Source organism: Lithobates pipiens, unplaced genomic scaffold (assembly GCF_037356315.1).
Source record: "Lithobates pipiens isolate NorthernLeopardFrog02 unplaced genomic scaffold, aLitPip1_a1.2 Scaffold_10, whole genome shotgun sequence".
NCBI classification, from domain to species: domain Eukaryota; kingdom Metazoa; phylum Chordata; class Amphibia; order Anura; family Ranidae; genus Lithobates; species Lithobates pipiens.
The window spans coordinates 15,507,909-15,526,149 of NW_027507686.1; the positions used below are offsets into that span (position 1 = coordinate 15,507,909).

The 18,241-nt window shown below is 44.1% G+C and overlaps 1 protein-coding gene across 3 annotated transcripts in view; it reads left to right on the forward strand.

Moving 5' to 3' along the window:
• Window positions 1–18,241, forward strand: part of PHKB (phosphorylase kinase regulatory subunit beta) — a 339,917-nt gene that overhangs the window by 3,939 nt on the left and 317,737 nt on the right. For 2 of the 3 annotated variants that reach the window (XM_077451660.1, XM_077451651.1), the window contains exon 2: window positions 2,996–3,152. The exons of the other annotated variant lie outside the window; for it this stretch is intronic. In XM_077451660.1, the coding sequence (XP_077307786.1) occupies window positions 3,083–3,152 (70 nt within the window). In that variant the 5' untranslated portion in view covers window positions 2,996–3,082. The remainder of the gene's footprint in view (window positions 1–2,995; window positions 3,153–18,241) is intronic. 3 annotated transcript variants of the gene reach the window in all.

The window sequence follows — 18,241 nt, forward strand, 5'->3', positions numbered from 1 at the left end:
AGTGGTGTGAAAAAGTGTTTGCCCCCTTCCTCATTTCCTGTTCCTTTGCATGTTTGTCACACTTAAGTGTTTCGGAACATCAAACCAATTTAAACAATAGTCAAGGACAACACAAGTAAACACAAAATGCAATTTGTAAATGAAGGTGTTTATTATTAAAGGTGAAAAAAAATCCAAACCATCATGGCCCTGTGTGAAAAAGTGATTGCCCCCCTTGTTAAAACATACTATAACTGTGGTTGTCCACACCTGAGTTCAATTTCTCTAGCCACACCCAGGCCTGATTATTGCCACACCTGTTCACAATCAAGGCATCACTTAAATAGGAGCTGCTTGACACAGTAAGGTCCACCAGAAGATCCTTAAAAGCTACACATCATGCCGAGACCCAAAGAAATTCAGGAACAATTGAGAAAGAAAGTAATTGAGATCTATCAGTCTGGAAAGGGTTATAAAGCCATTTCCAAAGCTTTGGGAATCCAGCGAACCACAGTGAGAGCCATTATCCACAAATGGCGAAGACATGGAACAGTGGTGAACCTTCCCAGGAGTGGCCGGCCGCCCAAAATTACCCCAAGAGCGCAGCGACGACTCATCCAAGAGGTCACAAAAGACCCCACAACAACGTCCAAGGAACTGCAGGCCTCACTTCCCTCAGTTAAGGTCAGCGTTCATGCCTCCACCATCAGGAAAAGACTGGGCAAAAATGGCCTGCATGGCAGAGTTCCAAGGAGAAAACCACTGCTGAGCAAAAAGAACATCAAAGCTCGTCTCAATTTCTCCACAACACATCTTGATGATCCCCAAGACTTTTGGGACAACATTCTGTGGACCGATGAGACAAAAGTGGAACTCTTTGGAAGGTGTGTGTCCAAGTATATCTGGCGTAGAAGGAACACTGCATTTCATAAAAAGAACATTATACCAACCGTAAAATATGGTGGTGGTAGTGTGATGGTCTGGGGCTGTTTTGCTGCTTCAGGACCTGGAAGACTTGCCGTGATAAAAGGAACTATGAATTCTGCTGTCTACCAAGAGATCCTGAAGGAGAATGTCCGACCATCTGTTCGTGTACTCAAGCTGAAACCAACTTGGGTTCTGCAGCAGGACAATGATCCTAAACACACCAGCAAGTCCACCACCGAATGGCTGAAGAAAAACAAAATGAAGACTTTGGAGTGGCCTAGCCAAAGTCCTGACCTGAATCCTATTGAGATGTTGTGGTATGACCTTAAAAAGGCCATTCATGCTCGAAAACCCTCTAATGTAACTGAATTAGGACAATTCTGCAAAGATGAGTGGGCCAAAATTCCTCCAGGACGCTGTAAAAGCCACGTTATCGCAAACGCTTGGTTGCAGTTGTTGCTGCTAAGGGTGGCGCAACCAGTTATTGGGTTTAGGGGGCAATCACTTTTTCACACAGGGCCATGATGGTTTGGATTTTTTTTCACCTTTAATAATAAACACCTTCATTTACAAACTGCATTTTGTGTTTACTTGTGTTGTCCTTGACTATTGTTTAAATTGGTTTGATGTTCCGAAACACTTAAGTGCGACAAACATGCAAAGGAACAGGAAATGAGGAAGGGGGCAAACACTTTTTCACACCACTGTATAGAAGTGTGAGGTGGCCATTTTATTCACCGGCTTGTACCAGTGACATTACTGAGGTATAAATTTGTGATGCCACTGTTTTCTTGTAAATTAAATGGTGACATCAGTGAGATACAGATGTGAGATGACCATAAAATTCAATATATACCAATAAGTTACGGAGATCCAGATGCGTGAGGTCCCCATGTAATTCACTAGGGAACTTAAACATCGCTGAGGTATAGATGTGTGAGGGCACGATTTATTTCACTAGGGAATGGTGACATCGCTGAGGTACAGATGTATGATGTCACCATTTAATTCACAAGAAAACTGACATCCAGTGAGGTGACTATTTAATGTACCAATACCGTTACTGAGGTACAGATGCGTGAGGTCACAATTTAATTCACTAGCAAACAGTGACATCACTGAGGTATAGATATGAAGCTGTACTGTACAATGGAGGTGTGAAAAATACACCCCCAATCAGATGCCATAAAGATTCTCTGGGTGCGTGGTTCAGCCTTGGGTAACACAATGGGGTTGATTTACTAAAACTGGAGGGTGCAAAATCTGGTGCAGCTCTGCATAGAAACCAGTCAGCTTCCATTTATTTTTTCATTTATTTTTTTTCAAGGCTTAATTGAACAAGCTGATGTAAGAAGCTAATTGGCTGCCATGCACAGCTGCGCTACATTTTGCATTCCAGTTTTAGTAAATCAACCCCAATGAGTCCCAACTGAAACTGATATCTTAGTTATAGAAGGACACTAGTGAGGCAAATCTGCTGGCTTGTTTAGCTTATTGGGAGAGCCAGGGATGAGCTTTCCACCACCACCATTCACAGTTCTTGCTATGGCCATTAAAACCATACACTATGGCATCATGCTTCCTTTTGGTGCCTTCGGCTAGGAAGGTGTGTCCATTGTGGCTTAATGGGAGCTGGGAATAGACAGTAAAATTGTAAAATTACACCCCCCCCCCCCCCCCTCGGAGCCTCTCAGAGCTGTAAGCCGTCCGGAGGTCCTATAAACCCTACTGGTGTCCTCCCATAACTAGAAGATCTGTTTTAGATGGAGATGACAAAGACTTTATCCATGGTTATCTTTGGTGAAAGTGTGGCAATCGATCCGTAGGACGAGGAATGGTCTGGTTGCTATGAGCAGTAGCTCCACGTGTGCTGCCAGTTTAATCGATCTCGATTGTATATTGGGCTCCAGGCTCCGATTTTAAATTATGCAAATTTTAATTTCTCTGTGTTCTGTTTATGTTGTACGTTGTCAGTAGGAACTAATGTTGAGGAATTGGTTGACATGTCTGCCGTTCTGGAATAACCGATGTCATGTTTTCTCCTGCTTTGTTTTTCTTCTCACCTCCGCACTGTTGTGCCCTAACGAAGCGCTAACACCTTAATTTCATTGTGATTGCCCCTAACCCTCTACTAACCGAGTGCCCAGTTGGTTGCAACGCCTGTGGTTGGTCCCCGATGCATTCCTGCGCAATGGCTGAGCTTGTTGAGAAGTCTATGTCTCTGTCGCCCACGTACATGCGGTCAGGTAAGTGCGCGAGGCTTCTCGGAAATTGCCATGTTGAATTTGTGCATGTTTTACTGTGTTGCATGTGAATGATGGGTCTTGTGGGATATTATGGAATCCATGCTAAAGGTTGAATGGTCAGCGAAATGTTATTTTTCTGTATGTTTTAGGGTTTTACTGTACATGTTTCAGTTCTTACTATTGGGTTATTTATTGACTGTTGCTCACAATTTTATAGTTTTTTTTTTTTTTTTTTTTTTTATTATTATTATCTTATTGTATGTATAATGCATATTTTATTTATCTTATTAAGAGTTTTATTATGATTTTCATTATGTGAAAAGTACTTGGTTAGGGTTGTGGTCTGAGGGTATGATCGACGTCACCCGAAGCGTAAAGTAATTGGGGCTGGTTCCCAAATGCATTTCTGCATGCACATTATGATGCATGCCGCTGTTTTTGACTCCTTTTTTGTGTGTTCCATATGTGTTATTTCCTCTTGTTTGGGGTTTTTTTTTTTTTTATATTTTTTTTTCTTTCTTTATTTTACCTCTTTTAGCATTTTGGTGCATTTCCATTCTGTGTCAGAAACCATGAAATCAGACCGAGACAGAAATACAGTTAAATCGCACTTGTTTAATAATAAAAGTAAATAGAACAAAACATAGCCAGAGTTCAGGAACCAGAACGGATAGTCAGCCAAGCCAAAACGTCAGGGAGCTGGAGATGAGCGTAGTAGAACAGCAAGCAGGATCTGGAGCCAGAAAGGGATGTCGGCCAAACAAGTCTTTTAACAGGAATGCTGGAGAGTGTCTCTGTGATGTTGACCAAGGTGAAGGCAGAGATCCTCTGGACTGTACGGCTTAAAGCGGGATTCCGCTGGCTTTTTTTTTTTAACCTGTGTCACTGGTGGGCGATTCCTACGGTGTCTTTGCAGTCACGATCTGCGTCTTTTTAACCCCCGGTGTGACTATTTCATTGCTAAGGAAAACTTTTAAAAAAGCAGTCCGGCGGTTTCCATTTTCACTGTGGGCGTTTGAAGCCCACAGGCATTTACTTCCTGGATGCGATGACGCTGAGATCCCAGCATCCACTGCTCCATCTCGCACATGCTCATTGAGTGTCCTCTTTGTTTTCCTTCCTCTTGCCTCGTGTGCTATAGTGGTAATGGCAGATAGAGCTGCCTGCCCACTTTCAAAATGGCAATTTCGGACACGCCCTCGTCACGTGACCGGCGTCCTCCTTCCGAAATCTCACGAGATTTCGGCATGACTGTGTCCCCCACGGATTCCTGGGAAATAGCTAAAAAAGTTCCCAGGGACCATTGCGAAGCCGATAAACACGCCTACTCCCACGGGAGGAGGGCCCGGAAGTCGGCATAAACATTAAAAATAAAAGGTAAATACTGCATATTATTTTATTTCAATCGTCATAACTGCATCTATGTTCCAAAGCCCTTTTGAATAAGATGAACTTGCAATTTTCTGTACAAAACCGCTTTAAGTAGGCAGGACTGACGAGCAGGATATCATCAACAGCTGAGTAACTGTGGATAGATAGGAGCTGGCAATTAGCCGACAGCTGAGCGGCCAGCTCAGTGAAGGAAGGGCTGAGCCCAGCCCTGACATTCTGGTAACTTTTTTTTTTCTGCGTTTTGCTGCATTTCAGTACAGTCCTTTTGCAGAAAAAGTGTACCATCTTCTAAAAAAACACCCCTCTTTCAAATTCAGTTTTATTATACCTCTTTTTTGTTTTTTTCTTTTTCCTAATCTTCCTCTCATAGCTTCTCTTTGACTATGTATCGTGTTCATGAGAGGAGCGTTTGGGCATTAAAACAACTAAAAGCTGCAAAACGCACCCATGTGTTCATCCCCATGACTGAGTGTCGGGGGGGGGGGGGGAGTGAAACGCGTTGGAAGTATGGCCTCTTGGAGTCCAGGCTGAGGTTGCCACTCTACCTACCGCTCCAGGACACCTATATGTGCGATGCTTAGGGACCATCCTATTGTTCACTGACACATTGATTCATTTCAATGACCAGAATAAATTTTCTACCCAGTGAAATAAACGCCAAACACGCCTAAACGCATTTGGAAAAAAATGTGGCTTGGGTGCGTTTTTACCACTGGCTTTTTGGTGAGTCTAGAGGGTGAAAAAAATGCATGCTAGCCAATTGGCTTCCAGGTCCGATAGCAACCAGTGCTTCCGGGACCTGCGTGTATTGAGGTGACGTCAGCACGCCGCTCCTCCCTACGCATTTCGTCACACCTGACGTCGTCCTGGGGCACGTGCTGACATCACCGCGATACGCGCAGGTCCTGGAAACACGGGTTGCTGTTCACTTTTGGGAAACGTCTAATAAAACCTACAAGTTGCAACTCCTGTGAGGAGGCTTGGATTTTGGCTGTATGCAGTTAAAGGCCCAGGTGGGTATCAAGCCACAGGCGTGTGTGATCTCCTGGAATAAGAGATCACCAGGAGTCGGTAAGCGGCAGTGTGTGTGGAGGTGGAAGATGGACCTTTTCTCTCATCACCATTCTCAGGTGTATTGTGTGTATATTTCACAGCGGAGATCAACTAGCAATTTGAATGGACTATTGGTAATATTTAATCTGATTTCATATTATTTTTTTCACTATAATAAGGTTGAATTATCTTATTTCTTTTATAGTGCGACTTGATATTGGAAAAAGTATATGAAAAAAAAAATTGACTTAACCGCTTCCCGACCGCCTCACGCAGATGTACTGCGGCAGAAGGGCATGTACAGGCAGATTAACGTAGTGTACGTTGCTCTTTAAGAGGCGGCTTGTGGGCGCACGCGTGCCCGCCGGGAGCTTCGTGATCGCGGGTCCCGCGGACTCTATGTCCGCGGGCATACCCACGATCGTCTCGCGGTGTGGAAGAACGGGGAGATGCTAATGTAAACAAGGATCTCCCTGTCCTGCCTAATGACACTCATCACAGCTCCTTGTAATCGGGAGCGGTGATTAGTGTCATGTTACACACAGCCCCCCTCCCCCCCCCCCCCCCCCCACAGTTAGAATCACTCCCTAGGACACACTTAACCCCTACAGCGCCACCTAGTGGCTAACCCCTTCACTGCCAGTAACATTTTTACAGTAATCAATGCAATTTTTTAGCACTGATCGCAGTGTAAATGACAATGGTCCCAAAAATGTGTCAAAATTGTCCGACGTGTCCGCCATAATGTCGCAGTCATGATAAAAATCGCTGATCGCCGCCATTACTAGTAAAAAAATAAAATAATTAAAAATTATCAAAATAATGCCATAAAACTATCCTCTATTTTGTAGACCCTATAACTTTTGCGCAAACCAATCGATAAACGCTTATTGTGATTTTTACCAAAAAATATGTAAAAATACGTATTGGCCTAAACTGAGAGGGGGAAAAAAAAGAGGTGTGTGTGTGTGTGTGTGTGTGTGTGTATATATATATATATATATATATATATATATATATATATATATATATATATATATATATATATATATATATATATATATATATATATATATATATATATATATATATATATATATATATATATATATATATATATATATATATTATACTTTTTTTTTTTTTTGGGGGGGGGGGGGGATATTTATTATAGCAAAAAATGTTTTTGTTTTGTATTTGTTTTATAGCACGAAAAATAAATGCTGAGGTGATCAAATGCCACCAAAAGAAAGCTCTATTTTTGTGGGGGGGGGGAAGGGACGTAAATTTTGTTTGTGTGCGACGTCGCATGACCACGCAATTGACAGTTAAAGCAGTTATATACCTGCTGATGTGTGTTTTTTTTTTTTTTTTTTTTTTTTCTTTCTTTTCTTACCTGCAAAGGAAAAGGCATAATGAGCTAGTATGCACCGCATACTAGCTCATTATGAAATACCTACCTTAGAACGAGGCCCCGACATCTGGCCCGATCCACGCCGAGGGAGCTGACACGTTTCTTCCGGGCATGTGAGTGGCTGGAGGCGTGATTTCTTCCCGGCAGGGTCCGGCGTCTGCCGGACTTTGAGTTGAAAATCCCCTGTGCGCATGCGCCGCTGCAGTCAGCGGCGCATTGCGAGAGGAATATCTCCTAAACCGTACATTATTATTATAGGCTTTCCTGTAGGTAAAAGTCCCAAAAATTACGATACAACCACTTTAAAGCGACGTAGTGCCGAAGTGCAAAAAGTGCTCTGGTCAGGAAGGGGGTAAATTCTACTGGGGCTGTAGTGGTTAAATATCACTTTAATTGCACAAGCTGACGTTGGAAGGCGATTGACTCTCACGCACACCTGCCCAAGATTTTGCACATATTCAAGTTGTAGTAAATCAGCCCCACTGTGTTTACAACAAACCTGTATGCATGAAGATTGTAGACCTGGAAGAAGACCGGGAGACGATCGCAGCGGCAATGGTGGGACTACGGGGGATGTGGTTGGAGGAGAGGACGGTATTTTGGGAGGTAAGTCTGCAATAATATGTAAATATCCTGTGCAGGCGAGATCCCTGGGGGTGTGCACAGCAAAAGGTTACCGCCCCCCCCCCCCCGTCCTCATGGCAAACGGTCTGCAGTCGGGGGTGTGCACAGCAAAATATAACCCCCCCCCGGCCTCATGGCAAACGGTCTGCAGCCATGTGCAGGGCGTACAGGTCTTTATGTGTTTAAACGAGTGGTGAGGGGGCAACAACACCTCCTCTCCACCTGTCAAATGCCCTCTGAAGCTGGAATAACGGCTCATCAGAGGGCACCATGAGTGTAATTGAGCCCTAAGTGTGATCCCTGCTGGCCAAAGGGGCACCTTGGGATTCTGTGTGTGCGCAGTAAGGAAGCTTTACAGTGCAGCCGTGATATCTTTAGTACAACTTGTGTAGTGAACTTTAACCCCCGACCCCGAGCGTTCTGTTCTGAGGGGGTGTCATGGCTGCCCCTATTAGTCCTGCCTGCTCTTTGCTATGTCTCAGCTGAACTCAAATATCAATCGTCTATAAATAGGTGAGGAAGCCGGGAGGGTGCAGCACACTCAGTCCTTGTTGTGTCAGCGCATCCTGGCTCGTCATCCTGTCACCTCCCGCACTTTACACCTGTCAGTCCTCACAACTGCTTTAAATGTATCTTATGTTCGTGAGATACAAATACTTTCATGCTCTTCTATACGGCATAGTCAAATTTTAGGGAGATCTCCAGAATTGTCTGCTTGCTTTAGGTTGACCTAGGTTAAACACTTGTCTACCGGGCATGTAAAAAAATAAATAAATAAAAAATCTTAATTTTTTTGCTAATTAAAGAATTCTGCTTCAAAAAAAAAAATAATTAAGTCAGCAGCTACAAATATTTGGCATTTAGACCCCTTTCACACCATACCGTCCACAGCTGCGTTTTACCGTCGGATTTGCGGCGTATTTCGGCTGCTAGCGGGGCGCTTTTACCCCCCGCTAGTGGTCGAGAAAGCGTTAAAACTGCCGGCAATACGCCGCAATAGCGGCGTTTTGCCGGCGGTATTACAGCGCTGCCCCATTGATTTCAATGGGGAGCAGCGGTAAACTCACCGCTCCAAAGAAGCTGCTGGCAGGACTTTTCCCTGACGTCCTGCCAGCTCACCGCTGTAGTGTGAAAGCCCTCGGGACGTTCACACTACACACAATGGTGCAGCTTCTTTAGGGCAGATTGCAGGCACTATTTCTAGCGCTATAGCGCCTGCAAAACGCCCTGGTGTGAAAGTACTCTAAGAGCAGACGTTTTGGGAAGCATTTTACAGGCGTTGAAAACTCCCCTCAAGCGCCTATGCACACGATATAATAGACAGCACATTGTGCTATTCACACTAAAGCCTTGTACACACGGGCAGATTATTGGATGAATTTTCTACTATCAGAAAATTTTTCGGATGACAGAATTCAACGTCAGAAGCAACGTAATGCGTTGACTTGTTTTGTACGTGTTCTTTCATTTCTGAGCAAGCCTAGTCTTGCTCTTCAGATTTTTTTTTTTTTTTTGGTCAGAAAACCGTACTAATGAAAAGGAAAATCGGACGTTGTGGTCAGATCAGATAAAAAAAAAAAAGTTTCAAACGTGCACATCCAGTTTTTGTCTGCTGAAAATTCGTAATCGGCTGTCAAAAGCAGCATACAAACGGTCAGAAAATCGGCAGATCGTTCATCGGAAGAAATTTTTATCTTCAGCGTTTTTCTGGATTTTTGCATTTCGAAATTCACAAAAAATAAAAAAAACGAACCGAAAACTAACACATTTTTTTTGGCAGTGCACATGTCTATTCAATATACAGTATGGCCTGCTTTTACATTGTGATTAGCAATGCTCCCATGTAACTATTTACCCAATTCACCTTCTCCGTGTCTGAGCTGGTTTCTTGGTGTTGGTTATGTTGACTTTACTTGCAGTTCAGATTTTGCAATGGCCGTTTCCCCTCGTGTGACTTGATATTAAAGATTGCTCTAACCCGGCACGGCTGCTCGGCCTATCGCAGGCTGTAAGGATGTGTTATTATGACACAGTAGCATCCTGTTAATGAAATTTCTCTTGGGGCCTGTGTGCCCATTTCTGGGGCGGAATACATCAGAGAAGGATGCTCCAGATACAACAGAAATAAACATTTTTTTTCCTGGTTATCTGTAGCTTTATGGTAAACGCCCGAGACAAGGTCATCTTCCTACGACAGAGGAAATGGTAACATTGTTATTAAGAAAAGTGTGAAAATAGACTTATCGGTCACAGATAATTCACTTAATGTTTCTTATCTTTATAAGAAATTGTTACTATTAAAGCAGAACTAAAAGTAAATGTAAAAATAGATTTTTTTTTTTTTTTTTTTTATTAACCACTATAATACCGGGCACTTTCACCCGCTTCCTGCCCAGGCCATTTTTCAGCGCTGTCTGACTTTGAATGACAATTGCGCGGTCATGCAACACTGTACCCAAACAAAATCTTTATCATGGTTTTGAGACCGATAGAGCTTTATTTTGGTAGTATTTAATCACTGCTGGGTTTATTTTTTGCTAAAGAAACTAAAAAGGACCGAAACTTTAGTTTCTGTTATAAATTTTGTTAAAGTGGAAGTAAACCCTCCTATCGTTTTCAGCCAAGGAAGCTGCCATCTTTGCCTCTGTTTAATCTTCATCTGCTATGGTGCTGCACATGTGATTTGTTATGACACCAGCCATTGGATGGTTTGATAGTTTGGCTGAGAGCACAGCCAATGTGCAGTTGGCATTCCCAGCATGCTTTTTTTTTTTTTTTTTTTTTTTTAACTGTTTAAATCCATGGGTTTACTACCACTTTTAAGTATTTTTTCTCCTTCACCGATGGGCGCTTATGAGGCGGCACCGTTGGCCGCTTATGAGGCTGCACTGACGGGCATCACTGATGATCAGGGTAATGATGATCAGTGCAGATGTCGCCTGTGTGGATTGATGCTTATCGGCTCTCCTCTCCTCGCCTTCTGTCAGCATTAGGAGAGGAATGCCAATAACCGGCAAATCCTGTTTACACTGTAATCGGCTGTGATTGGACACAGCTGATCACATGGTAAAGGGCTGCTGTGGTTGGCCCTTTTACCCCGATCAAAGAGCGATCCTGATGCAACACCTTGGAAGCGCAAGGGGAGGTGGTGTTCTGGAAGGACGTCAATGGGCACTCATTTGGCCATCATTTGGCTATATCACGGTTGGCAAGAGGCTAATTTTAATTCACATGTTATACTTGCCTTCTCTGTGCAATGGTTTCGGACCACCTTCTAAAAATTCTGTTTAACCCTCTTTGTTTCAGTATTTTGATTTGCCAGAACAAGTACGCAGGACTTATGACTTTTCTGATCTCCATTTTTGAATGTGGGTCAGGATGCCAGATCTGCGTGGCTATACCCAGGAAACTGGGACCAGACTGTGTATGCTTTTAAGTGAGATTTATTTACAGTGAAACAAAATCCATCCAGACACCAGAACACAGAAAACATAAAAAAAATGTGAACCAAAAACCCAGTGACGGGATACTTGACTAATAACTGACAAACAACTTGACTATATACAATATATATATATAAAATGGGGAACACAGAAAAGCAGGGGAAACCAGTGGTGCAGGGAGCAGATGGGAAGGGGGAACCAAAAACTGGGATCAAGAATAAGGCAGCAGGGTAACATCTAACAGTATTTGGCAGCAGCGAAAGACTGGAGCGAGAGGCGCTATAAGGGGAGGACCTAAATACCCTCCTAGCAGATCCCAGTACTTAGTTTCCACCTGATGCTGACTGTTGGGGTGGTATTTATGTCCTCCCCTATTAGTGTCTCTCGCACCAGTATTTTTCTGCTGCTAGATACTGCTGGAAACACCTGCTGGTGGACACCGGAACTGCAACCTTCCGCTCTGAGAAGCACAGTGCCACCAACAGGTCAACCAGGTCCTGACAGTGAATTCTAAAGTTTGACCAACATTTCTAGATGGAGGTCATCAATGGCAAACAATATTTTAAGAAGGCATTAATGAATAGCAGCCTCTTATCTCGATTGCTGATTGCTTCTTCACTTAATAAGAAATGTTTACTTTTAAAGCGGAATTTAAACTAATTGTAAAACTATCTAAAATATATATATATACTCTCTCTGAGTCGTTGCTTTCCACAAGGAGGGTAGAGCGGACATGTGTCTGCTCTTCTCCTCCTTTCCTTCCAGCCGCCGGGACACCCACAATGGAGCTCCCGGGCCTGCTGATGGGCAAGCGGAGCCCGGTTAGCATGGCGGTGTGAGAGCAATTGGATGGCAGTGCCCCTGCACTAATGCTCTCACCTGACAGGCAGAGTCTGCCTGTCCGTTACACACACACACACACACACACACACACACACACACACACACACACACACACACACACACACACACACGCACTCTCCCAGTGGCTGCAGCCTTCGGATTGTGTAATTCCCCCCCCCCCCCCCCCGCTGTCAGGTCAGTATGACTTACGGACCTGGCGGCAAAAGAGTTACCATATTTATTGGCGTATAACACGCACTTATTCCCCCTGAGAATAGGGGGAAAAGCACGGGTGCTTGTTATACGCCGATAGTGTAGGAGGGGGATAAGCACCGCCAGAATTCTCCGAGCCGTCATTTTCTGTTCACTCGGCTCTCAAGTCACACACACAGTCCCGCCTCCACCACCGCCATTGAAACGGTGTTCTGTCTATCACAGGAGCTGTGGTCCAATGCCGATGGCGAAGGCGGGACTGCGAGTAAACAGGAGATGATGGCTCTTTGATTTCCTGCACTGCATTGATGAGAGATGGTGAGGCTGCATTGATGGGTGCAGATGGGCACTGACCATTATTTTACTTCAAAGTGGTTTATTAAAAAAAAAAAAAAAAACCCTTCCTGAAACGTCCCTCTTAAATTGAAGGTGCGTGTTATTCGCCGGTAAAAAGGGTAATTGCCTTGGTTGATGAATGAGATATCCAACAAGCTCATATAGGCCCCTTTCACACGTGCAGACCGATCGGGTCTGCCTGTCAGTATTTCAGACCATACATTGCCCTCTATGAAGCGGGGGATTCGTTGACACCCACCTACATCCAATCCAAACCTTTCTGACACCAAATGAAGAAAGGTAACAGGGGAGGGAGCTCTAGCACACAGCCTGTGATTGACAGCCTCAGCTCTTTTCTTGTGTACTGTGTGGAGGGAGATGTGAGTCCCTTCCCTCCAATCAGCTCTCATAGCTCTCCTCACCGATCTCTGCAGTGTGTAATTTCAGCTCTCTACCCCCTTTTTTGCTGCCAACATACACCAGCATTATAATTCAGCACTTTTGAACTGATATGGAGAAAAGAAAACTGCAAATTAACAGGTACAACTTATGTAGGAGGATTTGTTTAATCTCTGTGTATCACCTGAGGGTTATATACAGGGGATTACAACCAAGTGGTTGTAAACCCACATAGAAAAAAAAAAAAAAACCTGCAAGACAAAGGCATAATGAGCTAGTATGCATAGCATACTAGCACATTATGTAATACTCACCTGAGATCGAAGCCCCCGCTGCAGTGCCTGTACACGGCACTGGCCGGTGGCCGGTGACATTGCTCACAGAGTTACTTCTGGGTATCGCAGGCTCTGGCGCTGTGATTGGCCGGAGCTGCAATGATGTCATTCCCGCGCATGCGTGCAGGAGCCGCCGGTAACAGCACACTCACTCACTAACGTACATGCCATTGCTTCGGTGTGCATGTGCCGATGACGTTGGCACATGCATATCTCCTACACTGTGTAGGTTTAGGAGATATCCGGGGTAGCTACAGGTAAGCCTTATTATGGGTAAGTTAACCACTTCCCGACCAGCGCACGACGATGTACGTCGACAGAATGGCAGGGGCAGGCATATTGGCGTACAGGTACGTCCAATATTCAATGCCGCCCTGCCATCGGGAGCGCGCCGCCGGCGGCGCGCTCCCGCGCTGGTCGGGACCCCCGTGAGTCCGGTCGCGGGACCCGCGGACTCGATCGCCGCGGGCATCCCCGCAATCGTCTCACGGGATGGCTGAATGGAGGAAATGCCGTGTAAACAACATTTCTCCATTCTGCCTAGCAACTAGTGACGCTGATCTCTGCTCCATGTGATTGGAGCAGAGATCCGTGTTCACTAAATGAAAGCCCAACCCCCCCACAGTTAGTAACACACCCCTAGGAACACACTTAACCCCTACACTGCCACCCACTGGTTAACCCTTTCACTGCCAGTGTCATTTACACAGGAATCACTGCATTTATATAGCAGTGATTACTGTATAAATGACAATGGTCCCAAAAATGTGTCTAAAATGTCCGATGGGTCCCCCACAATGTCGCAGTCACAATAAAAATCGCTGATCGCCGCCATTACTAGTAAAAAAATAAATAATAAAAAATTATTAATAAAAATGCTATAAAACTATCCCTATTTTGTAAACGCTATAACTTTTGCGCAAACCAATCAATCGCTTATTGCGATTTTTTTTTTTTTTTTTTTTTTTTTTAATTTTTTTTTTTTACCAAAAATATGTAGAAGAATACGTATCGGCCTAAACTGAGGGAAAAAATTGTTTTTTTATAAATTTTTGGGGGATATTTATTATAACAAAAAGTAAAAAATAATGCGTTTTTTTTTTCAAAATTGTCGCTCTATTTTTGTTTATAGCACAAAAAATAAAAACCGCAGGGGCGATCAAATACCACCAAAAGAAAGCTCTATTTGTGGGGAAAAAAGGACGTCAATTTTGTTTTGGAGCCACGTCGCACGACCGCGCAATTGTCAGTTAAAGCGACGCAGTGCCGAATTGCAAAAAGTGGTCTGGTCTTTGACCAGCAAAATGGTCCGGTCTGCAAGTGGTTAATATAGGCTTTCCTATAGCAAAAAGTGGATTGTAAGGGTTAACAACCACTTTAAATAACCCTGCTATACAAGCCTTGGGCTCCAGCAGGAATGTTTATTTTATTTATTTTTTTTTTTTTTTTGTCCTACTTTTCATATATATTGTAAGTGAACTGTGGGAGGATACAGATGTCTTTGCCGGCTTTGTCCCTGTGCTATAACGAGCAGAAAATGAAACGCTGATGGGGGCCATGGGGTTAAGGTGAAGTCGTTAATCTAGGACATCCTGGAGGTCTCCGTAGAATGGCACCCCATATTTTACTGCCATCGATGGGACTGAAGAATATGCTGAAAGCACAAAATCTGGATATCTGAGATGCAGAGTCCTCCCTGTCCTATGTGGGTGATTTTTGTTTTAGATCAGGAACGTCCAAATGAAGAGCGGGCCAAATTCAGTGCAATACATCTTCAAGGGGGCAATAGTATGTCTTCTTCAGGCCACACTGACGTATTTCCAGAAAAAAAGATGAGAGCACTTCGGTAATTATATTTGGTAATTATAGTAACAATTACAAGATTTCATCCAAGGGAAGGGGCCATGAAACGCAAGTATTAGCTGCACAATAACATAAGGCAGAGAAGCATTTATCAGCTGGAGAACATCTGGCACCTGATTCACGTTAACCAATTCTATCCCGGCCCTGTCCTGTCACTTCTCTCCTACATGTAAAAAGCATAATTTTGTTGCTTGAAAATTATTCATAACATATTGCACAAATATGTTTTTTAGCAAACACCCTAGGGAATAAAATGGCGGTCGTTGCAACTTTTTATCTCGCGCAACAATTTTTTTCAACGCTTTTTTTTTTTTTTTTTTTTTTGAAAAAAAAAAACAGTTTTATGAATTAAATAACAAAACGGTAAAGTTTTGCGTAATATGAAAGATGATGTTACGGCGAGTAAATAGATACCCAACAAGTCACGCTTATAAAATTGCGCACACTCATGGAATGGCGCCAAACTTCAAAATCTCCATAGGCGAAGCTTTCAATTTTTTTTTACAGGCTACCAGTTTAGAGATGGAGAGGAGCTCTGGTGCTAGGCTTACAAAGAATTACCGCTCTAAGGTAATGACTTCTCCAAAAAACAGCTGTCTCCACAATCCCACAGGGTGCCGGCTCTGTCCGGAGTGCGGCTATCCAGCTACATCTTTTCTACTTCTGGTGCTAGGCTTGTTGCTCGCGCTCTAATGCACGCGGCGATACCTCACGTGTGGTTTGTATGGTATTTACATGCGTGTGCGTTCACTTCTGAGTGCGAGCTATTTGGGACAGAGGCATTTAAAAAAATTATATATTTTTTTATATTGTTTGTTTTTTACTTTTTTTTAAATTTTTTATTTTTTTTTATTTTATTTTTTCCATGTTCTTTTACATTTTATTTTTTTTGTTCACTTTTATTCCTATTACAAAGAATGTAAACATCCCTTGTAATAGGAATGATGTGTGACCGGTCCTCCTTTATGGAGAGATGCGGGGTCAATAAGACACTACATCTCTCCTCCAGGCTGTAAAGCGTGAGATTTAACCCTTTCATGACTAAGCCTATTTTTGGAATTTGGTGTTTACAAGTTAAAATCCATATTTTTTGCTAGAAAATTACTTGGAACCCCCAAACATTATATATATTTTTTTAGCAGAGGCTCTAGAGAATAAAACGGCGATTGTTGCAATATTTTATGTCACACGGTATTTGCGCAGTGGTGTTTTAAACGCAACTTTTTGGGAAAAGGGACACTTTCATGAATAAAAAAAAAACAAAACAGTAAAATTAGCCCAATTTTTTTGCGAAATGTGAAAGATAATGTTACGCCGAGTAAATAGATACCAAACATGTCACACTTTATAATTGCGCGCACTTGTAGATTGACGACAAAGTACGGTACCTAAAAATCTCAATAGGCGACGCTTTAAACATTTTTTACGGTTACCAGGTTAGCGTTACAGAGGAGGTCTACTGCTAGAATTATTGCTCTCGCTCTGACGATCGCGGCGATACCTCACATGTGTGACTTGAACACCGTTTACGTACGCGGGAGCGACTTCCGCATGCGTTTTCTTTGCTTCGCGAGCTCGCGGGGACGGCGGGCGCTTTGAAAATTTTTTTTTTTATTTTTTTATTTATTTTATTTATTTTTAAATGACTAAATTGTTTAAAAAAAAAAAAAAAAAAAATTTGATCACTTTTATTGCTGTCACAAGGAATGTAAACATCCCTTGTGACAGTAATAGGTGGTGACAGGTACTCTTTATGGAGGGATCGGGGGTCTAAAAGACCCCCCACCCCTCCTTTACACTTCAGTGTATTCAGATCGCCGAAAACGGCGATTCTGAATACCGGATATTTTTTTAAAACCGGCGCCATTGGCAGCCGAGTAAACGGGAAGTGACGTCATGACGTCGCTTCCGTGTTTACGATGAGGAGACTGGAACGAAGCCGATTACGGCTTCGTTCCAGTTCCTCCCCAGCAGCCAGAGCCGACGGATCTTTAATCGGTGCTCCCGATCGAGCGGGAGCACCGGTAACAGCGGCGAGAGGCGGCGGGAGGGGGAGGGGGTCCCCTCCCGCTCCTCCGGCATAACAGCCGAGCGGCTTTTAGCCGCATCGGTTGTTATGCCTGGATAGCCAATCGCCTGCTGTAAAAATCGGTACCGGGATGATGCCTGCAGGTGCGGGCATCATCCCGGTATAACCCCCGGAAGCCGAGTACGCAGATGTGCGTACGCTCGGCGGGAAAGGGTTAAAAAAACAAACAAAAAAAAAACAGTGTCAATCTCATGCTTACCAACCGCGACCGCAGCTTTGTTTACAATAGTGGCCCGGATGTGACATCATAACGCCACGCCCGGGCCTCTGACGGTCCCAGAGATGACTAGTGACCATATGGTCACCGGAAATCTCTATGGTCCTCCTCCGGCGCCAGCCGATTCTTTCTCCAGGTCCCTGATGGCACGGGAGAGCCCAGAGAAGCACCAGATGGCGGCGGGAGAGGGCGGGGGGACATTCCCCTTCTGTCACCTGTAAGAATGATCAAGCGGTGGAACTGCCATTATGAGCGTTCTTATGGTGCACAGAATCACCGGCTGAAAACGAGGATATCTGAATGATGCCTGTAGCTGCACCCCTCATTCAGATTTTCCCACTGAAAAATCAAGGAAGTCATGTGATGTCCTTGGGCGGGAAGTGGTTAAACCCTATAACTAGTTGAGGGCCAGAAAGGAGGTGCTCAAGGGCCACATGTGGTCTAAAAAAACACCAGTTGGACATGAACTCACTCAAAAACACACTATAATTAGGGATGCACCGAAAGTTCGGCCGCCGAAACATATCGGCCGAAAATGCCCTTTTCGGCAATTTGCCGAAAGAGAGAAAAACGTCTCTGACCATCTCCTGCACCGTGCCCCCTGTCTCTGACCATCTCCTGCACCGTGCCCCCTGTCTCTGACCATCTCCTGCACCGTGCCCCCTGTCTCTGACCATCTCCTGCACCGTGCCCCCTGTCTCTGACCATCTCCTGCACCGTGCCCCCTGTCTCTGACCATCTCCTGCACCGTGCCCCCTGTCTCTGACCATCTCCTGCACCGTGCCCCCTGTCTCTGACCATCTCCTGCACCGTGCCCCCTGTCTCTGACCATCTCCTGCACCGTGCCCCCTGTCTCTGACCATCTCCT